This window comes from Nannobrachium achirus, assembly GCF_963921795.1.
Source record: "Nannobrachium achirus genome assembly, chromosome: 22".
In the NCBI taxonomy this organism is placed as follows: domain Eukaryota; kingdom Metazoa; phylum Chordata; class Actinopteri; order Myctophiformes; family Myctophidae; genus Nannobrachium; species Nannobrachium achirus.
In genome coordinates this window covers 8,508,207-8,534,251 of record NC_137829.1, presented here as the reverse complement: position 1 = coordinate 8,534,251, position 26,045 = coordinate 8,508,207, and the positions used below count along the sequence as shown (strand labels likewise).

Sequence of the window (26,045 nt, the reverse complement as noted above, 5' to 3'; positions counted from 1 at the left end):
CACTGCTTTGATTGAAAATATTATTATTGTTAAGATATATGTGTCAAGTAGCTACTGTAATCTACTATATTCTAATCTCTCACTCTGTCCCTCGCTGTCTTTCTCTCTTTTCTCATTTGGTCTCCAGCCAGCACCAAGGCTGTGGTGGAGGAGTCCAGCAAGCTGGCAGAGTGCGTAGGCAAGACACGCAGCCTGCTGAAGAAAGTCCTATCCGAGGGCATGGACAACTGCCTGACCAAGCTGGACAACGACCCCCAGGGCTACCTGTCGCAGCCACTCACCCTGCTGGAGGCCGTCCTGCAGGAGTGCCACAACACCTTCACCGCCTGCTTCCACTCCTTTTACCCCACACCGGCCCTGCAGTGGGCCTGCCTCTGTGACCTGCTCAACTGCCTGGACCAGGTCAGACACATTACTATTACTTACTATCAATACTTACTATTGATAGCTAAAGATTAACTCATTTACTGCTACAAAAAAAACATTGACTTTCGGGGTTGACTGCCACGGCCGCCTTACCTTTTAACGTGGGCACGTGCATGGCACTTCGTGCACGATCTGTGCACGGATCATGCACCAGCCGCGTGTACACCGATCACAGCTTTCAAACAAAAAAATCCCACTGAAAAAAGTCGCTTCCATCGCTGAGCTCCGTCTAGCATTGTTTACAGCTGAAAGCTAGCGTTAGCTGTGCACTGTTTCCGCTCCCGACCGGATACGGAAACCATATCCGGCGGAGACCGGAAGCACATTTTCGCGGTTGATTAGACCACTTAGTGATAAACAGCGATTATACTTACCATTTAGGCCTGAACACATTATGACGCAATATTTTATGCTTTAAATATAAAAAAATAGCAGATATAGATCTGCTATTTTTGAAAAATCGTGAACATTAGAATTTTGACCCGATTCTATAAGTGTCTTTTGAATCCTTCTAAGATTTTTGGAAAAAAACTATGTTTCTATGTCAGCAATCTGGCCAGCCATTGTCAAAGAAAAGGTCCTTTTCACTTAACTGGAGCTCAGTTAGTCTGTTCTCGAGAGACTACCATGTCAGTGGTTCTCAAACCTTTTCATGTGAAGGACCCCCAAAATGATATGTATTTGGCCACGGACCCCCATCTCAAAATATTTAGTTCCAGGGACCACCCAGAAGCAAAATTTGAGTTACAACCATTCGCTTTGAAAATACATATATTCAAAGATTTGCACACATTTTCATGACTTTTTCAAAAATAGCAGATCTACAAGCGAGTGCCGCGCTGTGAGCTTGTATATCTGCTATTTTTCACTGGTTAAAGCAGTCAATAATTTCTAGGCCTAAATGGGTTAAGACAGGGAGGCCACACCGTAGACTCTCATGTCTTGTAGTTGTCGTTTCTTCTGTTGCATACAACTGGTGTTGGGCCTATACGTGTAAAAGTGTTCAATATGAATGACATATTTTGATAAACGAAACAAAAGATGTTCTATCGAGGTGTCAATACGGTTCCACAGATGTACGGGTAAGTAATTAAATGATTCTGTTTTTTTTAGAAATACATTTTCAGTAAATTGTATGTAAAGGGTGCCGTGAGTCAAGTCAATCTGTGCCTTGGGATTTTTACCAGCGCACATGGCACTTTATTACTGCATGTGCAGTATACAACTATCCAAAACGTTATGAATAATTTTTTATTATCAGTACTTTGTGCACCCTCATTTCCCAACACTAAGGCAAATTATAACCCCTTAAAGATTATGGACGCTGTTGCACTGGCCCTTTTTGTTGATCTGATTTTCTTTTCCTTTTTTTTCCTATTTCTTCTTTCTTTTTATTTTTTTAATAGTTTTTATGGTTTTCTGTGATGTGTCTAGTCTTGTTTTGTTACTGCTTCTTTGTAATATTTTTCAGAAGTTTGTGTAAAGTTTGTCTTGTCATGCCTTTAAGTACAGTATTTTCTGGACTATAAGGCGCACCTGACTATAAGGCGCACTGTCAATGAATGGTCTATTTTCAAACTGTTTTCATATATAAGGCGCACCTGACTATAAGGCGCACATAATAGACGCTACCGTTGCGTTACGCATCCAACAGATGGAGCTGTGCTAAAGGGAATGTCAATGTCAATGAATGATCCATATATAAGGCGCACTGGACTATAAGGCGCACTGTAGTTTTTTGAGAAAATTAAAGGCTTTTAAGTGCGCCTTATAGTCCGGAAAATACGGTGTTTAAAAAATATAATCCCTTAAAACTTGTTATACAGGCTATTTTACACAGATATCAATACAGGTGTGCCTTGGGATATTGACTTTCCCTTTGGTGTGCTTTGAGTACACAAAGTTTTAAAACTGGTGTAAACAAGACAAGTTGTGGCGAAACACCTTAGCGGCATATGATTATATAAATACTTCCTTTTGGTCCATAATATTATTATATATCTTATATGATATTATTAGATTTTTTGAGTCCTATCTCCACCTACAGATGGGACTAATTCTCTCTCTCACCTCTCCTCCCCCCATGTACTGCAGGACATCGCTGAGGCCAACTTCCGCACCTCCAGCAGCCGCCTGCTGGCGGCGGTGATGTCGGCCCTGTGCAACACCTCGGTCAAGCTGACCTCCATCCTGCCCATCGCCTATGACGGCGAGGTTCTGCTGCGCTCGCTGGTCAAGCAGGTGAGCACGGAAAACGACTCAGCCCTCGCTCACCGCTTCCCTCTGCTGGTGGCCCACATGGAGAAGCTCAGCCACGTGAGTGCATGGGCACCTTCGCGCGTGCACACAGACACGCACACACACAGACACACACGCACGCACACACACACACACACACACACACACACACACACACACACACACACACACACACACACACACACACACACACACACACACACACTCCTCATCAGGTATTCTCACTTCTAAATGCAGAGTGATAGGCTGTCAGTGGAAAGCCCAGGAAAGATGTGTGGTGTTAAAAGCGTTTTATGCCCTGTCAGAGATATTTTATGCAAAGGGGGTTTATTTATAATCCTGTTCGTGTCTGTGGATTATAAAGTGCATTCCTGGAGATATGACAAGGTGTTGTTTGGTCAAAGCTTGCAACAACTGAGATTTACACTTTTCACTCCCCTTTGCCACGCCTGCCTAGACGGAGGAGAACCTGATGGGGATGACCAGTTTCCGGGAGGTTCTGGAGAAGATGCTGGTGATCGTGGTGCTTCCAGTGAGGAAGAGCCTGAGGAAAGAGGTGGAGCTCTTCTCTCCACACCTGGTCTCCAATACCTGCGGCCTGCTGGCCTCCATTGTGTCTGAGCTCACTGCCTCTGCTCTGGGATCCGAGGTTGGCTACTTTTTTGATCGAACACACACACACACGCACACACACACACACACACACACACACACACACAGAGTGCACACACACTAAGGCTGTCAGAATTGGCCCCAAATGACTTTTGGTTATTCCTTTTAAAATGCCATGTGGGTTCTTTATTATTATTATTAGTTGTTTTAATATAAAATATTGTATCCCGTAAAACGTAATTTAAACACAACAAAAGTCTCATTGCTGTAATGGTTTAGATACAAGCCCGGACTTATCTGGAGAACAGAGACGCATCGCTCCAAGGATGTGCTCATTGCGCTGTGTTGGAACAATCTTTACCTCAACATAAAACGGGAAATGAAAATTCAAACCATCTATTTATTTTTGTTTGTATCGTACCGTTCCGTAGGCTACAAGACAGAGATATGTGACATGGAGCGAGTTTTACCGTGAGGGACAATCCATACATAGTTTTTACATCGCTTTTCCGGTCGAATATCGTTGTAAACTGTCCGCCAAAAATGAATCGCCTGTTTCACCTTTGACCTGTTAGCATTTTTAATCAATTAAAGTGACGTGTGATTAAACGTGCATGCTTTCTAGTACAGAGTAAGATAATTTTTCTCTCAAAATTTTTATCCCACAATTTTGTAACACACACACACACACACACACACACACACACACACACTCTTTTGTTTTGCATGCACACGACTACAGTACCATCATATAATGGTATTTACATTGTAATCACCCACCACCACCACACCCAATCGAATTCATTTCTATTCTTGGATCAACCACGATCACAATTGAATCAGCCCCTACCCCCATTGCTGTGCCAATCAAATTAGAGTTGGCGCAGAGGTCTGTGTCGGAGAATGAGACCTACTGATGATGAGACTGTCATTCAGAAAGCATCCATTTTCCTCTGTCTTTCCCTCTTCCACCACAACAACAAACTAACAAATGCACGCACGCACCCTCCAGTGGCTGCATTGTTGTCTATCAGCCTTTGCAGAGGGACAAGTCATGCTTTGCAGCCGGCACCATCCTCATTGTTGCCAAATGTAGATAACAGAAAGATGGAGCACCGGTTTTGTTTTTCTGGGATGCTGAGTCACGAGGGGGTGGGGCGGGGCGTCATCATCAGGCCCTGTGTTGTTGTCTGTCTCTCCCTCTGTCCCCTCGTTGGTTGATCGCTCCCATCACCTTCCCTTCACCCACGTTTACTGCATTATGAACTCTCCACTCCCGTTGCCACGGTAACCGTCATAGGCCCGTTGCATAGGCTGGGTGCCTTGACGACAGCCTTAGCCACAACTGTGTTTTTTTTTGTGCCCCTCCTGTCTGTGTTGTCAGGGAAACGACTGTCCTGCTCGAAAGCACCTGCGTATTGTCTCTGTCAAAGTGGTCGTCTTCCCCTCGCTCTCTGAGGCCAGCAAGTAGGGCTGTTAGGACTTTCTGGAGACGATTAATCGTCACTATGATAGTAGGCTATGAGCTTTGATAATACTCATACTGTACACCTTAATGAAGAAGAGCAATTTAATTGCTTTTTGAACATCAGTTCAGTGGTGTAAAGTAACTATTAAGTACATTTACATGCAACCTTTAGCTCTATTTTATACCGTGGCTATTTGAAAATAGCCGATCTACAAGCTCACAGCACTTGGTGATGCGTTGTGAAAATAGCCGATCTACAAGCCCACAACGCGTCGCTATGCGTCGTGAAAATAGCCGACCACTGCAAAAATAGCCGACAACTGAAAATAGCGACAATAGCCGATGTTTATCACGATCCAACACTATAAAGCTGCAGTAAAGGCATTGACTCCAGTCCTCTTGTGTTGAAACGAAAGTGAAAGCCTTTTTCTGTATTGTATCAAAAGGAATATAGTCCCGGGATGTGTATGGTACATGCGTCTGTAGTTCCGAGCTTAGATCGCTTGAAACAAACTCTTTAAGCATGTTTAGTTTGCCAGCCAGCCAGCCAGCCAGCCTGCCTGTGTGACTGCACTATGCGTGCTGTGCTGCTGGAGGAGGAGGCGCATTCAAGAATGCAAGTGTTGACATGAGGACGAGGTTTAAGAATGGTTTTATCGTCAAAACCCACTACTTTTTAATTAAATTGCCTAATTGACGATAATCGCGAATATAAAAAATATTCGCGAACATGAAAAATGTTCGCGAATAGACAATTATGTATTAATCGTGACCGCCCTACCAGCAAGTTGTCATAAACAGAGATCATAATAGCAAACACTGAACACACATCCAGTGTTAATTTGAGTTAAAATTCACACTGCAGATATTCTTTCCGTATTGCCTGCCCTTTCTACGATCAAACTGAGAAAACTCTCGTGCCTTCCCTGTCTGCTCCTCGGGTTGGACAGTCAATCTGAAATTGCACATGATCATGGCTCAGGCAGGGACTGATGATGACTGATTTCTCAATTTCCCCCAAAGCTGTTCACTAGCATTATGCCATATCTGTGTAGTTGGGTTGTGGCATCTTTAGTCGCTGACTGTCCCATAAACTAGACTGATCCAAACTTCTGGAAGTTTTTCCAAAAGTTCAGGCAATTTTGAAATTCACATCATGTGAAAACAGCCACTTATTTTGTGTGGCGGAAATTTTGGCGTCCGAATTTTCACGTCAAACTACCAGGTAATTTATGCTGAAAGTACCGGGAGAATAGAATTTTCCCTGGCTACTGTGATTTTTGACGTTATTTGACAAGCAGGTGCGTAAAAGGAGCCAATAATAACGGTTAAAGCATTGTATTTGGGATTGAAAACGATCCGAATGTAAAGGAATAGGATATAGAAATAAAATACTGCTTCACCTTGCATAAGGGGATTAATTACAGTAGGCTAGAATCGCATTGTGTCCATGGATGGCTGCGTGCACAATGATTCATCCACGAGGTGCATCATTATAGTTTCATGGTAGGAAATGGACAGCTGCTTCCTCTTCAATGAAATGCATGTGCGTTGTTATTGAGAGGGAGAGGTTCCGAAAGGATCTAGTTCTTGAGCAAGAAGAACTTTGTGTATATCCTTGAAGCCTATAGTACAGTAGTTTCCTGCGAAACTCGTGGCACGTGAGCCGGCGAGATAGAGAGGGGGAGAGAGAGAGAGAGAGGGATGGAGAGAGAGAGACAGCAACAGAGAAGCAAAGCTGTAGCTTACAGTCTAACAGAGGCGCATTTGACAGAGGCACATTTGAAATGTGATTTGCAGAAGAAGGTGATAATAATACATTATCGTGCGTTTTTTAATAGGTCAAGATCTGGTATGGTTTACGTCACCTCTCACGCTAGATGACGTTCATGCCGCCACAATGATCTTTAGTGAAAACTGTGTCTTATCCGACAATACCAGAATTTCTGCTGCCAATGAGGGTATGTGAAAACACCCCCCCAAAAAACATCCTGCACGTTATGCTAATTATTTTGCAGGAAAAATCCCAGCACTGTAATGAAGACATGGCTTATATGTTTTCTTTTTTCTTTTTCTTTTTTTTTTTTTGGTTGTTAGCTAGTTGTCAGCAGGGAAACGTCACGACTGATTGTCGGATAGGCTCTGGGATCTCTGGAATTGGGAAGAAAAAGTCAATGGAAGATGGTTTACTCTGGCATGAACATTTATATACTGTAGTTATGATGCATAGATGGAAAAACTGACCAAAATCCAAATAGAATATTCTACTGCTCTGGAAAAGATTTTTTGTCTCTTAGAGTAGCACTAATGCATGCTTGTCAACACAATGACCAGACCCTGCAGTGAACTAATGGTCACACTGGTCGGTTGGATCAATTTAGAGAGTGGCCACTCCATTTGGAAATGCTAATATTCGTTGACATCCCTATTACGTGATGATTGTAGTCTTAGTAGGGAGAGGACTGCACTGAAATTAGGAGATATGTACATTATTTGAAATGTTATTGGCATTGGTCTTCTGTTTTTGAGAATGTTAATCTGTTTCCAAGTCTGCACATATTTGGTCTGTACACATAGTTGTTGACCTTGGCATTGGCCAATTAACTTTGGCCGCAGTATTTTATGGATGAGATCCACTGCATTGTACAGCCTGCTGAGTTGTTTTGGGGTCCTCACTAATTCCACCGGGTGATGTGGCAGTATTTTTGATTTTTGGAAGACATTTCTATCTAATGTAGAACATGGCTTCTAATTTGCAGTCAGTGTGTGAAATAATGAATTGCATTCCCCCCTGGGTTTCATCAAATATTTCCAGTTATCCCTCATATCCACATACTGCAATGTGCTCGGTGTGTGTGGCATCTATAAGCCTGGTTTGTTGTCACTCTCCAGGTGGATGGGCTGAACTCGCTCCACTCAGTGAAGGCCACTCCCAACCGCTTCACTAAAACCAGCCAGGGTCGGAGCTGGAACACGGGCAACGGCTCCCCTGATGCCATCTGTATGACGGTGGACAAGCCTGGTGTGGTGCTGGTGGGCTTCTGCGTCTATGGAGGGGGCGGTATTCATGAGTACGAACTGGAGGTGCTGGCCGATGACGTAAGAGAAAACGGCACCATTATTGTTCTGCCCTTCATTTACTTTTTATTGTTTGTTTCTTACTTTTACCAGTGTTGACTGTTGTGGTATAACATCATGTTATTCTTCCGTGTTCTTTCTCACTTTTTTATTTAATTGATCTTTTAAAAAATACATCTCCTCTAGGCCCAGACAGAGCACCCAGGAGACTCGGCCCACACCCACAGATGGACGTCTCTGGAGCTGGTGAAAGGAACCTACAGCACCGATGACTCGCCTAGTGACATTGCTGAGATCCGCCTAGACAAGGCCGTGCCACTCAAGGTACACAGGACATTGCATGACAGTTCACATACCCAGTTGACATTTACCAGTGGCTTTTCACAAGACACTAATAGGGTATGAAATAATAACAACAGAGCCAGCTGACAATGTGTGATAGATATGTTACGGTACTTCTGTTAAACATGTTTGCTTTGTGTCAGGAGGGTGTAAAGTATGCCGTCCGCTTGCGTAACTACGGCAGTCGCACAGCCAATGGAGATGGTGGGATGACCACAGTCCAGTGCTCTGATGGCGTTGCGTTCACGTTCAGCACCTGCAGCCTGAGTAGCAATGGAACAAACCAGACCAGGGGTCAGATCCCTCAGATCCTCTACTACAGGTACACACACACACACGCACGCACGCACGCGCGCGCACACACACACACACACACACACACACACACACACACACACACACACACACACACACACACACACACACACACACACACACACTCTCTTACTTCATTTCATTGAATGTTTGTCTCTTTTTCACACCTCCTTTGTCCTCTTTGCAATAGGAGTGAGTATGATGGTGATCTCCAATCCCAGCTGCTAAGCAAAGCCAACGAGGAGGATAAGAACTGCAGCCGGGCGCTGTCAGTGGTCAGTGCTGTGGTCAGAGCTGCCAAGGACCTTCTGCACAGAGCTTTCGCTGTGGATGGTGAGAACATGATGACATGCTTACCCTTATGCTATGGTCTAGAGTCCTCTAGACAATGAATCCACTTTTGTTAAATCTGTTTGGTTCATTATTTTTGGTAAAATGTCCTTAATTGTCTCCAGCCGAAGACATTCCAGAGCTACTGAGCTCCTCCAGCCTGTTCTCCATGCTGCTGCCCCTTATCCTGGCATACATCGGCCCTGTGGCTGCCTCCGTACCCAAGGTAAAAATACAAGCCAGGATCTACTAGGGATGGGACGATAAGCCATATTATCGTTTAGTGTGATAAAAAAACAATCACGATAATCATGGAGATTTCATTCATCGTGCACGTCATGCACTGGGATCACCTTTTATTTGCCGAGCTGCATATCTATAAAAGGTACTTATAATATACGTACTTGATATTTTTTTTCTCACTCTCTATCAAATGTCTTTGCCAAATAATAGCCGATCTACAAGCTGAGCTTGTAGATCTGCTATTTTTTGGCAAATGTTCCGCCCCAGGATTATGGATGTTGGGGATATTTTGATTATCGCGATAATATCGTAAATCGCAATTTCTTTGGTCACAATAATCGTGATGTGACATTTTCATATCGTCCCATCCCTAATCACAACCAGAGATTGTTTGATACTTTGGTACTTTGATGTAATATAGTGGTTTAAATCCTCCTCTCTCTCCTCCAGGCTGCTGTTGAGGTCTTTGGCCTGGTCCAAGAGCTCTTACCTGCTGTCTCTGCCCTCAACCAGAAGTATGCCCCACCCACCTTCAATCCCAACCAGTCAACAGATAGCACTACAGGAAACCAGCCTGAGCAGGGTCTATCAGCTTGTACCACCTCTAGCCATTACTCTGTGATTGAGAGTGACCACCCATACAAGCAAGCTGGAGTCACCCAGTACAGAGTACGTTATGCCTAACCTCACCATAAAATATTTAAGCAGGTAGCGTACTTCAAAAGCAGTAAAAAAAAAAGATGATTCGGCTGTGGAGAAAATTGTTTTATAACTTGAATACGTCAAGTTTCAATGGCTGACTTAATTATTTGCCTAATTCGCTTAATTATTTTGTTTGCGGTCACTGGCATTGAATGTTTGACACTTGTCGCTGGAACACTGCTTAAAGGGGTCAGAAACCCCGCCTCTTTATTTGTTTTATCAGACTTGAGATATGAAAAGATTTCTAAAATGTAGGCGTGGTTATCTGCCGTTGTGGGGGCGAGGGGCGGAGTAATGCGTCTTCTATCAGAATCAGAGAGAGACAGAGCGAAGCTGTCAGCAGTGGGCACTGGGCAGTTGCTGTTCCATTTCGGAAACATTTTTTAAAACCAGCCATTGGAGGTGTAAAAAGTATAAAGATTCGGCAACTCCAGGTTACATAACTAATTTAAATGTGCAGGTATTTTACAAACAAGCTGTCTGAGCTTTTATCCAGCTATGGACCACGGAACCAGTGAAGAATGGACGCTACTAGGCTATCACTATAGCTATTTGCTGTGTAGTGTGTGTGTGTGAGTGACTGTGTGTGTGTGTGCGTGCGTGCGTGCGTGTGTGTGTCATGACAGTGCGCGCACACACACATCGTCCACACACGAAAACTAGCAGATCTACAAGCTCGTTGTGAGCTTGTATATTAGCTATGTAGCTATGTAGCCTAGCTAACAGCCGTAGCAGCAATAGCTTCTCAACCATGTAAACACGTTGGTTTCGGCTCTACGGCTATTAGCTAGGCTACATACATAGCCGATATACAAGCTCACAGCGCGTCGCTTTCGCGACGCGTTGTGAGCTTGTAGATCTGCTGTTTTCCGTGTGTGGATGTTGTGTGTGTGCGTGCACTGTCACGACACGCACGCAAACACACACACACACACACACACACACACACACACAGGCTACACTACACAGAAAATAACACAGGCACCACACAGTGTAACTGTCCGTTGAGAGAGCCTGCTCTTCTCTCTGGCAAACAAGCATACAGTGAAACCACGCCCCCCCTTGATACGACTCTGTAAAACAAACGTTAATATTAATTAGATATGCCTACGTCACGTTACACCACAGAACATTGATAGCTAATATTTAATGAGTGGCGCGAAAGATTTCTTTTGGACCTAGAAACTGGAAGTACACAGAAATAGCTACAGAGACAGCAGAAAGCTCTGAATCCCCAAGCCTATGGGCAAATTGAACCATATCACTGCTCCCTATCACAAGTGACTCATTGATATAATATATATTTATAGAAAAAGTGATTTTGTGTTTCATGGACCTTTAACTGGTGTCCCATTTGTTCTATTGCCGGCTCTCAGGTATCCTTCCCAGACTGTGTCCGTTGGACCACCATAGAGTTTGACCCTCAGTGTGGCACGGCCCAGCCTGAGGACGTCCTACGCCTGCTCATCCCCTGCCGCACATTCCACCTGTCCAGCCTAGGGGGCAAGCCTCTGGCCCATGACACCATCAACACCTGGACAGAGCTCAAGAAGTTCTCTGGTTCCACTGGCTGGCCCACCACTGTTCTAGTGCTACCAGGTTCGAAAGGCCCAGCATTTGTTGGTTTGGCTTGCAGGCTCCCGTTGCTTGATTTCACTTACCCACTTAAACCCTATATACTATGTTGACCGGGTTCCCCCAGGGTTCTGTACTTTTCTCCACCGCTCTATACCAATTTATTTAGGCAAATATAGCTGATTTACAAGCTCTTTACGAGCTTGACTTGACTATTTTGCAGAATGTTTGCCTATTATGATGATGCACCTAGAATAGGGGCACTAGGTTTATGTGGTTACATTTAAATACTCGCAAAGAATGGCACTGTCGCCTCAAAGCTAGAATGTCCCGGGTTCGATTCCCATCGGGGACGCTTGGGGCGTGTTCGCTCCTCTGTGTCATCAGTGCCCATACCCTAGGTGGGGTTGGCGAAAGGGCCTTTCTGTGTGGAGTTTGCATGTTATCCCCATGTCCCCTAGGGTTGATACCCTCACAAAAACATGCAGTAATGCTGGTCTCTATTCTGCCTCCCCCTGGTCAGCCTGATGGAGGGGAAAGGAACTGGTTGGAATAACGTGTTCCTTCCACGAGCTACGTCTATAAGAAGCAGCCTGTCACTCCTCATGCATTAAAGGAAGCATGAGCTCAGTTCGGGGCTCTCCCAGGTTGGCAGAGGGATAGTAGATTTCAGGATTACAGCTTAGGCAATTGACACTGGGTGAAAAATGGGTTACAAAATAGTGGAATTAAATAAAAAGAATGGTTAACCATTAGTTTTTACAATCTTCTGCAAGCTTAAGGACAATTGACATTTCTTGTTGTGTATACTGGAAAATGGATGACATGGGAGACACACTATTCTGAACACACAGGGAATATGCAATGCATGCAGTTCCATTTCAGTTCAATGATCTTTCTTATATTCTCATGTGTGTATTAATCTCCTTAAAGGACCTACACCATGAATTTTCACTTTTTCTATTTTAAAACCTTTTTTTGGGGTCCCACTGGCACCTTCTATCCTCACAAAGTCCTATTTCTGTACATTGTGTCTTTCTCTGGTTTTGGGAAGACAGAGATGAAAAGCTTTCCACGGGTTCTCAGAACAGTGCTGTTCTGAGAGTTGACGCATGTGACGTCACACGCGTTTCCCGTTTTTTTTTTCAGAGTCAAAAAAAAAAATATTTAAAAAAAATTTTTTTTTTTCAAAACATTTTTTTTTCAAAACTTTTTTTTTTCAAAAAAATTTTTTTTTTCAAAACTTTTTTACAAAAAAATTTTTTTTTCAAAAACTTTTTTTTTCAAAAAACTTTTTTTTTCAAAAACTTTTCAAAAAACTTTTTTTTTCAAAAAACTTTTTTTTTCAAAAAACTTATTTTTTTTTCAAAAAACTTATTTTTTTTCTGGAAAAACCCCACTAGATGCGCCCCTGAGCAAACAGAGGCCGTTTTGGTATTGCAGCTGGAGAGCCTCATTATAGTAGAGCTAGAACAAACAAAAAGAATGGTCAGAGTGTTTGTTGAGGGTTAAAACCTGTCTAAGACTCAATTTTGAGCATATATTTATACAAAAAATATAGTTTTAAAAGCATGGTGTAGGCCCTTTAATGAACATTTTACTAAGACACCTGGCCCAGCTGGCTTTCTTTGGTTTACCCATGAATACCAGCAGCAGTCTGTCCGTCTATCACTCTTACTGTTGTGTCAAGGTCATGATTTTTACCGTGTCCTCTCCTTTCAGGAAATGAAGTTCTGTTCTCGCTGGAAACGGCGTCTGATTATGTGAAAGATGAGAAGGCATGCTTCTATGGCTTCAAGTGTGTTGCTGTGGGATATGAATTCAACCCTGGGCATGATGAGGTAGGAGGCCTGTAATAGATGCTGCTGTGTAGTCTGTAACATTTTTATCTATGATTATGAATTAGTTCATAACTATACACTGTACATACACATGTGAATGTACAGTTACTAGAATCACTGTTCTGTTCAAACAATATCCAATCTGTAATACTGATATATCCATCCAATATATACATATACCCATGCAACCATCCATCTACAATTGGTGTCACTCTTATTGCTTTTGTGCCTCAATATGCAGTCACTAAGGCAGTCACTAAGAAACGGGTCACAATACAGAAATCAGTTAAAGGACTAAATAACATCTAGGCTCATTTTCGCAAAAAGCAGGTTTTGGACATCGAAGACAATTTGATGATTGCGGTAGAAAACAAACAGTTAATGATGAAATAGTGTTTTGACAAAGCATTTTGTGTGTGTCAGGGTATCATCCAGCTAGAGAAGGAGCTTGCCTACCTGGGCAGTATGTGTGCTGCAGCTCTAATGAAGAAGGACCTGGCTCTGCCTATAGGTAAGAAAGACATTACTTCTGGCTTGTGAAGAATAGGTTGCCCCTTCATGTCTCACCATTCTGCCCTGGTACTGTACACCAGTGGTTCTCAACCTGTGGGTCCTTGAGGGTATTGCAAGTGGGTCCCCAAATAATTGGCAAAACACTAAGATTTGAATGATGATATCAAATTAACTCTTTCACAATCGATTGACAGATCATAAAAAGAAATGCATGCGGCCCACCCATCTGACCACTTTCGACTTTTAATGATTTTACATTTTATATTTCTTTCTTTCTTCTTTTTTACAGGGAACGAATTAGAGGAAGATCTTGAGATTCTTGAGGAAGCCTCTCTCCAGGTACACATAATTTAGCCTGTGATCAGAGATAATGATCTCCTTCGCAAATATATATCTTCTCTTTACGTTGTGCTTTCCTCACCCTTTTACCAGGTGGTCAAGTCCCACTCAGGCATACTGGGGAAGGGTCTAGCCTTGTCTCACTCCCCCACCATACTGGAGGCTCTAGAAGGGAATCTGCCTCTGCACCTCCAAACCAATGAACACTCCTTCCTGGAGGATTTCATCACCTGCGTGCAGAGCTCAAGTGGAGGACGCCTAGCGAGGTAATTTGATTTCAGCATTTGATATCTGCTGCTAAGTGATGTCTCACGTGCCCAAGATACTATAGTACTGTATACACACACACACACACACACACACACACACACACACACACACACACACACACACACACACACACACACACACTAAATATCTATATTCTATATATACACACACATATCATTGTTGTCAGGTAGTTATGTCTAAAACGGTTACTTTTCAAAAAAATAAAAAAATAACCTGTTTTGCAGTGGATTCAATGTAGTGAATATAAAGCATTATAAAATGAGTGCGACCGCTGGGAGCAGTTGCTGTGAAAACCTGCTGCAATTGTGTCACACGTTACTCTTGCCTGTAATGCTTGCCTGTAACGCCACACACACACACCCATTAAAACTATGAGAATCAACATGGGATGTACGTATACAGTAGGAAGCGTTGGCACCTGTTTTCCTTGTTCATTTCTTGCTCTATTCTTTACTCCTTTCCTTCTTGAAAATTTCAAACGATTAGAGATTGTACGATATACGAAGTCTGGGTTAAAATCCCTGATTCTTAGTGCTCAACAACAGTCATTGACTTTGTTCCTGTTCTTTTCTGCTCCTCACAGGTGGCTGCAGCCAGACTCGTATGCAGACCCCCAGAAGACATCGCTGATCCTAAACAAAGATGACATTCGCTGTGGGTGGCCCACAACAGTTGTTGTACAGACCAAAGACCAGTATGGAGATGTGGTGCATGTCCCTAACATGAAGGTCAGAATACTTCTTTTACATTCTGTCTTGTCATTTAGTCTTAACTCTCAAATACCTGGAACGCGCCCGAGTCGCGTTAGATTTGAACCACTTTAACCATTATTGTATGCTTTAACTTTAGAAAAATAGCAGATATACAAGCTCACAGCGCGGCACCGAGTGCCGCGCTGCGAGCTTGTAGATCTGCTATTTTTGAAAAATCGTGAGAATGTGTGCAAGTCTTTGAATATCTTTGACCCGATCTTTGACCCGACTTCTAAATCCTTCCTCTAAATCAGTGGTTCGCAAACTTTTTCACGTCAAGATCCCCCAAAATTACAGGTATTTGGCCACGGACCGCCGTGCTTTTAAATAGATATATTCAAAGACTTGCAATGAAAAATCATGATTTTTCAAAAAATAGCAGATCTACAAGCTCGCAGCGCGGCACTCGGTGCCGCGTTGTGAGCTTGTATATCTGCTATTTTTCAATAGTTAAAGCAGTCAATAATCCTAGGCCTAAATGGGTTAAAAGCCCTCACTGCCAGCCATTTTCAGGGGATCGATCATACTGGAGATACATTTACATTTATATTACACTGCACCATATGTTTCACACCCCTTAAACCCGCGTTTCTCTTCGTTCCCGGTCCAGGTGGAGGTGAAGGCTGTGCCAGTGTCCCAGAAAAAGTCCCTGCAGCAGGAGAACGTGAAGAAGCTGCAGCGGCTCCCTGGAAGCGCGTCCTCCTCCTCCCTGGGCACCGACCTGACCTTTGGAGGTCTGCCCATGCCCAAGCTGGAGGCCACCTACGAGCCCATGATTGTCAAAGAGGCTCGCTACATCGCCATCACCATGATGAAGGTCAGAGCGACCGCTGGACAATGGGAATCATACAGTAGTCACTTTTAGTACCTTTTCAAATCCTGCTTAAAATGTTGAACTTTACACCCGAAATTCACTTATTTCTCAAAAATGGTCTTTGGTTACTCTTGAGTCAATATATTGCACTAAAGGTTGGCGTTGAACCACTTTAAACAGCTGACACATGATAAATCAATTTAAAATACTGGAGTGGGGCTTTAAAATTAAAGAGCGCACACTCTATGAGGTGCCAGTTATTGGGCAGAAAACCTTTTATTTTGGATGTTGTTGACTTGGTGCATTTGTTTCTTTGGTCAATTTACAGGCATATGAAAACTACTCCTTTGAAGAGCTGCGTTTTGCCTCCCCTACCCCGAAGAGGTAACCTGGGTACTGGAGGAATGAGAGGTTTTTGCTCAAGCAGATGTGATGTGACAAACCGCTCACAGTAGTTTGATCATTTTCTCCCCCTACAGACCCAGCGAGAACATGCTGATCCGGGCCAATACAGACGGAACCTACAGTGCCAACTGGACTCCTGGGGCAGTAGGCCTCTATACTATCCATGTCACCATTGATGGCATTGAAATAGGTAATTCAAAATCTGTTACAGCCAAGTGGCACAGTAGTCTGCCCTCAAACATCTCTTACAGAGATAATTCTATACACAATAGATTTTGTGTTCTTTACAATGCCTGTGTGAAAATGCTATATTTTTGTTGTTGTTTTAAGATGCTGGTTTGGAGGTGGAAGTGAAAGACCCTCCCAAAGGCATGATCCCACCTGGCACTCAGATGGTCAAACCAAAAGCTGAGCCTCAGCCTTGCAAGGTGAGCCATTAGCTGTTCTACACAAATGCATTCATGAATGCACGTATGCACACTTGCGAAGGTCAATTGCAATGCAATACAACACAACACAACACAACAGAGACAAAAGTAAATACAAACACTCAACCATGCTGTTCATTCACTGTCGGCACGTCAGCCCCATTTCATCCAGCCAAACTGCTTGTGAAAAAGTAATTGGATACATCTTTTGTTTATTCACTCCAAAGTCCAAGTGAGGCATGATTCCTACTGACATTTTGCCACTACAGTTATCTTCTTTTTGTGAGCTTTTCACAAAAACTCTTGACACACCATGGGGAAACGAGCAACAAGGTGTGCATATTGAATCGGCACTATGTTTTTTTCTTTCTGAGAGCACAGAAACACCTGCACCGATGTACAGTAGCTGGATAACGGGATTCAAAACACAGTTCATCCAACCGACACTGGTGGTGGTGGTGGTGGTAGTGGTTGGGACTCCTGCTCTTTCTGCAGTTTCTGCTGATGGTTTTGCTTTGTGTGTGTGTTGTAGACTGTGTGTGTGTGAGAGAGTTAATGCGTGTCATCCCCCCCCCCCTCCCATGTGCTCTGCTTCTATCTTCCTTGATCCTTCCTCCTTCTGCAGCACTTTGTCTTATTTGTCTCTCTGTCTGTCTGCTCCGGCGGCTCACTGTTTCCCTGTCTTCCTCTGCTTCTCTCAGGTCCGCAAATTTGTGTCCAAGGACAGCGCAGGCCTGCGTGTTCGTAGTCACCCCTCCCTGCAGAGTGAACAGATAGGCATAGTGCAAGTCAATGGCACCATCACTTTCATTGACGAGGTAATCAACGTAGAACAGGCAGAATTGAACCTGTGTTTTGGAAGCGCTGTCCACTTTGGTTGAGCTCCCATTTCACTATTGACACTTCTTTCAGTTAGTGAAGGCAGATTCGATAAATAAATGTTATAATGTCTTTGGAGTAAATCTGACATTTATTATATGCAATTGACTATGTCATTGTTGATTTGGACCTCACTTCTAAGCTCACAGATTTGTTGCTTTTCTTTGATATTGCCCATGTGAGAGTCAGAGACTTTTCTGAGGCTGCAGAGAGAGATAAAAAAAAAGAAAAAAGCAGGAAAGGCATAAATGCCTACACAGCATGAAAAATTGCTGCTTTTGAAATTAAAGCATTTACTAACACTCCCCCCCCACACACACACATACACACACTCTCTGTTCATTGCTATGGTCTTTTTGGCTTCCCTATCCTCAAAATATAAACTCTGTGCAATTCATACTGAATCCCAGTGCACTTTTTGCTCGCCATCTCAACTCAGCAATTGTGCATTTTTTTTTCTCTTCTCTTGTTGACTCGGTGTAGCCCCCCTTCCCGTTCAAATTGACTTGGGTCTCTCCTGCAGCCTCCAGAGGTCTTCTGTGAGAGGGTTCTGCCCCCTTCCTCCTGTTTCCATAGTAACAGGAGGGGCATGGCTCTGCTCTTCTCTGTTCCTTGTTTTCCCATAGATGCACAACGATGATGGTGTGTGGCTCAGGCTGAACGATGAAACAGTAAAGAAGTATGTTCCCAACATGAATGGCTACACTGAAGCTTGGTGCCTCTCTTTTAACCAGCATCTGGGTAGGAGCCTGCTGGTCCCAGCTGACGTAAGTAAACAGGCCTGCTCAACGGTCTTGAATTGTGCAGAAGGGCAGAGGCTTCCTGCGCTGCCCAATATGGGGAAAGACACTAGAGATCACCACCCCTGTTGAACTCGATAGAGAAAAGGCAATCATAAGTCTTCGAGTCAAGAGAACCCTCCCAGACACACACACACACACACACACACACACACACACACACTTGGCACCCCCAAATGCCCCCTTTAAAGCATGCAACGCATTGAGAACCTCTTCAGAATAATAGGACTACTGCAGGGGGTGTGTTCTCTTGCATGATGTGTTTACCTGAGCAGCACTGCCAAGTGTCCCAACCTTCACTAACAAGACAGCAAAGGAGCCGCAGCAGCTGAGTGCGTGCATGCCTTAACTCATGTGCAAGGGAGAGACGTTTACTGCAATGTAACCATGACGTGTCTGTGTGTGTGAGAGTGTGTGTGTGTGTGTGTGGATGGACTTGACCCTTGTAAACCCTCACGGAACTACAGTAGTTAGTACGTGTTCAGAGCACTGACGTCAACCTCCCTCCCACTTCCCAATGCAGGAATTGTCCGAAATAAAAGGGAGAGGTAGCAGTTGAGCAATTTCTGTGTGTGGTTTAGTGGGTCCAACCCAGCTGTCGTTTCCTCACAGTTTGCTGTCTCACAGTTAACAAACACAGCAGGTGCTGCAGCACGAAAAGAGTTCATGTGTTGTTGTTGCTCCATGGCGCAGAAACCCCTAAAAAAGGCCAAGTAGAAATCTGGGGATTTGTTGTGTGAGATTGTGTTTGAACAATGTTAACCACTTAAACCCTATTTTATACTTTGTTGTCAGACAGTGTCGCACAGTGACCTGTAGGTGAAATCTAAAGGTTTCACCTATAATAATATTGGCCCAAAATGCAGTCACCGAGTTGAAAGTGGTTAATGTCCGTTCTAACAAGGTATCACAATCTGGAGTGCGTTTGCTGAGTAAGTATCAAAATATTAAGGTGGTTTTCTGTCATGAAGCAATCACTGGCTCCACACAACGCTTCTGCAGTAAACTGTTCTTCTACCACTCCGCCAATTCCACCGTTGCATTGGGCTGCTCAAGGTTCTAAGAGGCTTCCATGTAAGATCTTTGTCTGAACAGCATGACACACTACATCATCCAAGTGGGGAATTTTTTTGGAAGTTCTTTATTTTCTGGTGTATATTTATTTAATTCCTTTTTTCTTTGTCCAAGTCGTTTTGCTGATTGAACCCTGTTTGCAGATATTCTGACCCTAAAAGTTTAAAGTTCAAAGGGAAGGTCCATAATATTTTCTCATGAATGCAAGAATGCATTTGATCCCACTTGACGCCATGCGATCAGCTATTTAACAGGCTTTTGTCAGTGTTCCGAGTTCCTCATGGTCACCCGCCATCCCTGCATCCATGCCTAACTAACAGGCCTCACTATCTTAACACTGGGCAAAATCTGTTACTCTCTTCCTTCTTCTACGCCTTCCTAAATGACTTTAAATGTTTTAAAAATTCTGCAGAGCCAAGCCAAATATTGTTTTCCTTCCAAAAAAATACATCAGTGCCCAAATCCCCCTCCCTCCCTCCCCTCCTTTGCTCTTTCATCTCGAGTCCTGTGCGTTTCTTGACTGTCTTACAATCTGTTGCTCAGAATGTCTTTAATGCTAGCGAAGGAGTCAGGGATATCGCCTTTTTGTCGTGGACCCCCTTAACTATATTCCCACCACAGGTGAGTTGTGTATGAAGGAGAGTTGTGTTCAGCCTGGCTGTCCTGTAGCTTTGCCATGAGCTTTTAATTTCTACTTGTCCCCTCGAATCCCTCTGTGATGTTGTAGACTTCCCTAAAGGGTAAACATTCAGGCCAGAGGAGACCGAGCCACAATTGCATGGTTGTGTATTGTTTGTTTATTTAGAGCAGTGATGGAACCTTAAATATCACTGCTATTACCGTAGACCCCTTGACATTATAAAATGGGATATGTTGTAGTCATTACTGTTACCCTGGCTGTCTTGAAACCTTGATTCAACATGATTGGAAAATGAAAGTAATGGGGGACGAAGCAGGCCAAGTTTGTATGTTGCATGAGGATAAAAAAGATCTGGAACTAATCTGTTGCATGAGGGTTGCCATGTACTGTACAGTGCTGTATCCCTGTGTGTAATAGCATGCTTCCCTGTAGATTATATGGAAGAGGTAAAACATTCACTGAATTTGAGCTGGTCTATAATTGTCTACTGGTCACTTACCTGCATCACTGCAATGTTGGAACGTTGTTGAATTTTTATTTTGTATAACTATTGCAGGTGTCTTTGATATATCGCTTAGTTGTTGTGCATAGATACGTTTACATTTATTACAATTGACAATTACAGTGTAGACATCTAGCACTCTTATCCAGAGTGATAAGTGCATTGTAACTGTCATGCAAATGGCATGAACCCTAGTCAAGAAATGACACTGAATACAAAGAACAATGCTATTCTTCTTGAGATTTGTGTTCTAGCAAATTAGTTGTGGAAACAGTTATTTGCATCTCTGCAAATAACTTATAAAGCTCAGACTTGCCTTAAGCATGGTGTTGGCACACTGAAAAGAGTGGATTCACTGATGGGAATAATCTGAACAGTGAACACGAGTACTTTGACTCCCCTCCATCACGTTAACTCACGACTCATCACTCTAACTCAGTCCTGCTTTCTTTGTTGTTGTCGCACTCTCTGTGTACTATCCTGTCTCTAACCCCGTGTCATTCCCTGTTGCAGGAGGCCAGGGGCCAGTCGGAAGAGAACATAAAGGAGGTGAGCAGCCGCCCCTCCCATGAGGCCCCCATGCGGGAGCAGAGCAGGGCGGGGCAGGGCGGCGGCCCGGGGCTTTATAAGGTAGTCAAGACCGGCCCCTCTGGTCACAACATCAGAAGCTGCCCAAACCTTAGGGGTATCCCCATTGGAATGTTAGTACTGGGGAACAAGGTCAAGGCAGTAGGCGAGGTACGCACTCAACCCCCCCACTCCCTCCCTCCCTAAAAACAAAACAACAAAAAAAAATGCTGTGTGTTTTTGTGGCTTCAGCTGAATACATCTAAATTGAGATCACTGTAAACACTAAAGTTCTTGTTGCCAGATATTGCCCTTTCCTCGCTAACAAGACCGGAATCAGTGTTTCCCACTTGGCTAAGATTTTTCAAATGAATGGAATGTAAAGAATGTAATTTCTTTTTTGCAAGGGGAATACACAAGATGCTTCTGGGTGAGGGTGTGTGCTCTGTATCTTTACACTCGTTGTGGACTTCTCTTTTATCAACTTGACTGGTTACAGCATTTTGACCGTTTACTGATTTCTTTCAGCCTGTCTGTAATCTCACTTCATTCTCATGCCATGATACTCAAATGCCTTGAAATATTTTATTTTGAATCACAAAATGCTGGAGCCACACCGTGATTGCTATATCCTTTTTTTGCACTCTTAACTCCTGTGAATAACGGCACTTTGAGCTCTCTAAACTGCCTCTGAACCTGTAACTGAATGGACCCTCCCCTTATCGGACCTGACCTCTCATTGGCTGCTCTAGTGTGTCATGCTGTTCTAGAACTTCCTCTCTGAACCTGTTCTGGAATGCCCTGTCTGGATCTGAAACGTGCAACCCCCACTCACTAACGCTTCCTCATCTATGTCTGTTTGTCCAAAATGATGATATTTCAGGGAGTTAAGAAAAAACAGCCCCATGCATTTACCTTTCAATAAGCTACCCTTTTAGAGTAAGTTTTGTTCTTCTTTTAGCTCCATCAATTTTGTCCCCTGATGTCTGTTAATGCCATGAAATCGATTAAGCCAAATTAATGTGATTTGCCACTGTAGGGTATGCTTGTAAATCGGATGATAATGGATTGTGCTTGCATGGACTGATCTTGCAGTGTATGCGTCTGTGTTTGGGTGTGTGTGTGTGTGTGTGTGGCTGTGTTATTGTTTTTGTACCCTTGTGGTTGCAATAAGTTACGATTTTAGTTGTATGATGATCCCGGTTAGCTGTAATGAATGAATTTCAATTGGACTTGATGTGCGTGAGGATGGTTCTTGGTATGTATGTATGGATAAAGAGGGTTGTCTGTGCATCAGGTGGTCAACTCAGAGGGAACATGGGTGCAGCTGGATAAGAACAGCGTGGTGGAGTTTTGTGAGAGTGACGAGGGAGAGGCCTGGTCGCTGGCCAGAGACCGCGGGGGAAACCAGTACCTCCGCCATGATGACGGTAAGTCACTTCTCTTCTTTGACAACTGAACGCCACAAAACAACATTTAACTCATTCTGAGCCCCAGACATTAACGGATTATAATGTCCAAAGTGCCTCCTTCAGGTCCCATTCACTTGCGTTGTCTTATTTTGAAGGCCAGAAGTCCACCGCGCAATCACTTCCGGTCTGACGTCATCGGATCGTGCGCCGGAACCGATCCGTGTCCACGTGGAGTTGTGTAATGGCCGACCGGGAGCTTTTATAACTGTGTAACATAAGCGAGCATCTGCCTCCATCCTAGCTTCTAAAGTGTAGTTTTGAGATAATGGACATTAAAGATGAGATCCCCCGTCCACCTCATGGATGGGACTATTTTGTGCTCGTGGAGCCGTGATGATGCGAAATCAGCGACGGATTTCGTCTCCGGACCGCCGGCCATTCTTCTCGGTAATGTACTCGCCGTTACAGTAATATATTACTTTTCCCGAGATATCCCGTGAATGGCACTACAGATACTCGAGTACATTTCGCGAGATATCTCGCGAATGGCACTAGATGAGTTAACTTGATTTGTCAGAAAATGTGTTCACCTCTAAAGTCACCCCACCAGTCAGCAGGGAGCTGCACAGGTCAGATACTATACTAGGTGTATTCAAAGTTATGTACACTCTGTTAGTCTTGCTCGCGTGCAAACAACAAATACACTTTCACGAGACTAGAATCATTCAAATATGTATAATTAATGTAGATTAAATGCAAGACACAATAGTAGGACATTTTGGGCCCGGACGGCTGGCGTAGCGGTATAGCGCTCTGTAGCGGCAGTGACATCAGGACTTCGGTGGTTTATAGCCAGTCTTATTAAAAAAAGGAATACTGATATATTATTGATTTCAGCTGTTACAATTCCAAACATAACCTGCTTTAATTCTGTTGTATTAAAATTTATTTTTTTATGTCCAATGTATTTGTATCAAAGTTTATAAAGTTAACATGAGTATATAACTTATTGCGTTTGAAATTAAATCAAAATGTTACATTTCAGGATTCCAATTAAAAAAGAACAAAAAATAATTCAGGATTCCAATTCAAAAGAAGCAAAAATAGCCGATCTACAAGCTCAAAACAGTTTTGAGCTTATAGATCTGCAATTTTGCTTCTTTAGTTTGAGATACTAGAATGACATAGGACGTAGCATTATGCGATGTGGCCCTCTGGAGTGAAGGTGGAAATATAGTGGCCCTCGCCATCATCAAAGTTGCCCACCCCTGATATAAATGGATACATTACTGTCAATGAGGAACTGCTCCATTAGTCCTGCTGGGATTCCCCAACAGTGTGGAGGGAGTTGGCTGAAAACATGGCTGGTGCTGCTGGCTGCCAGCCTAGCCCTTCTGTGGTCATCTGCCGATATGGCAGCTGACCAATAACCAATAACCCTCTCATTGCTTTTATCATCCCCTCCGGGCAAAATGTGATAAAATACAGTGGCATAACCCAAACCAATGTAATAGATTTTGCTTACTGTAACAGAATTTTGATCCAGATTTAGTTGTTGATTTTGGCCAGAGTTGACATTAATTTATTTGCTCTTGTAGAACAAGCTCTACTGGAGCATGGGGCCCAGACCCCACCGCCCAGCCCTTTCTCTGTTCAAGCCTTCAACAGAGCCGCCACCTCCAATGGAGCACAAGGCTTCGACTATGGCATCTCCAACAACAAAGGTGAGATCATGACTAGATTTTGTTTGTATTCCACTCCCGACTCACTAGACTGACTACTCTTACCTGGCATGAAATCTCCTTTATTTCAACATCCAAATGTTTTTGTTATGATGTTCACTTTTGTTTAATTGTTGTAGTCGGTGACTACTTTCATCAACCACATTCACACAGTGGCCATTTTGATCTCTTGTCATGATCTGGGGGTGGGCACCCAGTCTGGATATGGCACAAGAGCAAAATGGCCACAGGGTGATTATGGTCAGTAGCAACACTCCTCTCCTGATGCACATTTCACCCTGCACTTCTCTCTGCCTTTTCGTTTACTCCCTGCTTTATCATATCTTGATCTTTCCCTCAGGTTTTGAATGGGACCTTTCAGTTGGATGCTTTGTCCCATATAAACATAATACGAGAAACATTTTAGCCTGGGTAGATAGGGTAAGGTTTCTAGGCTACCTTAAGTATCTAGGAACAGTCAATGGAAATCTGACACCTTTTCACAATATTTTTTTCCACAATATTTAGTTTAACTTTTTAAACCCTCATATGTCATTGACCAGGGTCCCCCGGGGCCTTTACTTGGTCCCCTCCTTTTTTCCCCCATCTACAGTACATTCCTTCGTCAAAAGTAGCCAATCTGCAAGCTCACAATCTCACAAAAGCGTTGTGAGAGCTTTTAGATCTGCTATTTTTTGCTGTAGTGTTTGCCTATTATGTCGCTAGGGTTTATGTCGTTAAGAGTTAACTTGCCCCAGTGTAGGGTGAGGCATTTATTCTATTCTAAAAAAGAAAAACACTAACATTCTCCACACCACTAGTAGTGCACACCTTCATACTGTAGCACGCGATACAGTATGGATCGATCAATCTCTCTCTAAAGTCACAAATGCCATCCTTTAGCCACTGGTCTCTCATCCATGTTTTCCTCTTCCTTTTTTTTGCGCATGGTTCTTATTGCGTGGTTGTATCTTGCCTAACATTACTGCAGTGTGAGGCATGTGTGTGTCATGTGTCGCATTGTGCATGGACCAGTCGGTGTGCTTCTGTCCAGTCGGCCTGGGCATCTATCTGTCCAGCTGCTGCCGCAATTCACCCGTCTGATAAGACGGACCGTCCTAAACACTAGTCTGTGATGACATCACCCATTATCCCACCTCACTATAGTTTACTCCCCAACAAAACTGCCACCTCACCCCCCTCCTCCCCCCAACATACCCTCAACCCCTCGTTACCTGATTGATCGATGGATAATCCAGTGGTTAATGTTGAATGACTTGACCCACCCCCAACCCCCTCTTTGGAATCCTAAAACCGTAGTGTAAGCTGTAGTTTTCCCCTTCCTCTGTCTCCCATATTTGCAGGTGACCGGTTGAGTGCCATACTGAATTCCATTCAGTCTGGGCCCTTCCTCCCGGCAGCTCCCACCTCCTCCTCCGTATTTGAGCAAGCCGCCCAACCTCCCTCTTCCTCCCTTGTCCACAGCCCATTTGTGTTTGGACAATACCCCTCCCAACTGTCTCAGCCGCAACCACAGCTTCCGAGTAAGTCTGTCCGTCTGTCTGACAGTGTCGGCGCTTGCTTGCACAGGTGCTGGTCCTCCTTCCTCCCAGCTTCTCCCCCTCATTGGTTTTGTTTTCTTTTTTTTTCCCCTCCCCATGTCTTTTCTGTTTCTTTATCTTGCTTATGAGGGGGGGGGGGGTGGGTGGGAGGGTCG

General features: G+C 43.7%; 1 protein-coding gene across 1 annotated transcript in view; it reads left to right on the top strand.

Annotated features, from left to right (window-relative positions):
• Nucleotides 1–26,045, top strand: part of mycbp2 (MYC binding protein 2) — a 97,853-nt gene that overhangs the window by 46,457 nt on the left and 25,351 nt on the right. Inside the window, exons 31-55 of the mRNA XM_080753382.1 lie at nt 128–402; nt 2,521–2,742; nt 3,143–3,334; nt 7,658–7,864; nt 8,030–8,167; nt 8,329–8,507; nt 8,691–8,833; nt 8,956–9,056; nt 9,524–9,742; nt 11,152–11,374; nt 13,073–13,191; nt 13,615–13,702; nt 13,994–14,043; nt 14,137–14,309; nt 14,918–15,062; nt 15,697–15,903; nt 16,229–16,284; nt 16,380–16,495; nt 16,636–16,733; nt 17,435–17,551; nt 18,239–18,379; nt 21,142–21,366; nt 22,493–22,625; nt 24,206–24,331; nt 25,693–25,872. Of these exons, the coding sequence (XP_080609508.1) occupies nt 128–402; nt 2,521–2,742; nt 3,143–3,334; nt 7,658–7,864; nt 8,030–8,167; nt 8,329–8,507; nt 8,691–8,833; nt 8,956–9,056; nt 9,524–9,742; nt 11,152–11,374; nt 13,073–13,191; nt 13,615–13,702; nt 13,994–14,043; nt 14,137–14,309; nt 14,918–15,062; nt 15,697–15,903; nt 16,229–16,284; nt 16,380–16,495; nt 16,636–16,733; nt 17,435–17,551; nt 18,239–18,379; nt 21,142–21,366; nt 22,493–22,625; nt 24,206–24,331; nt 25,693–25,872 (3,873 nt within the window). The remainder of the gene's footprint in view (nt 1–127; nt 403–2,520; nt 2,743–3,142; nt 3,335–7,657; nt 7,865–8,029; nt 8,168–8,328; nt 8,508–8,690; nt 8,834–8,955; nt 9,057–9,523; nt 9,743–11,151; nt 11,375–13,072; nt 13,192–13,614; nt 13,703–13,993; nt 14,044–14,136; nt 14,310–14,917; nt 15,063–15,696; nt 15,904–16,228; nt 16,285–16,379; nt 16,496–16,635; nt 16,734–17,434; nt 17,552–18,238; nt 18,380–21,141; nt 21,367–22,492; nt 22,626–24,205; nt 24,332–25,692; nt 25,873–26,045) is intronic.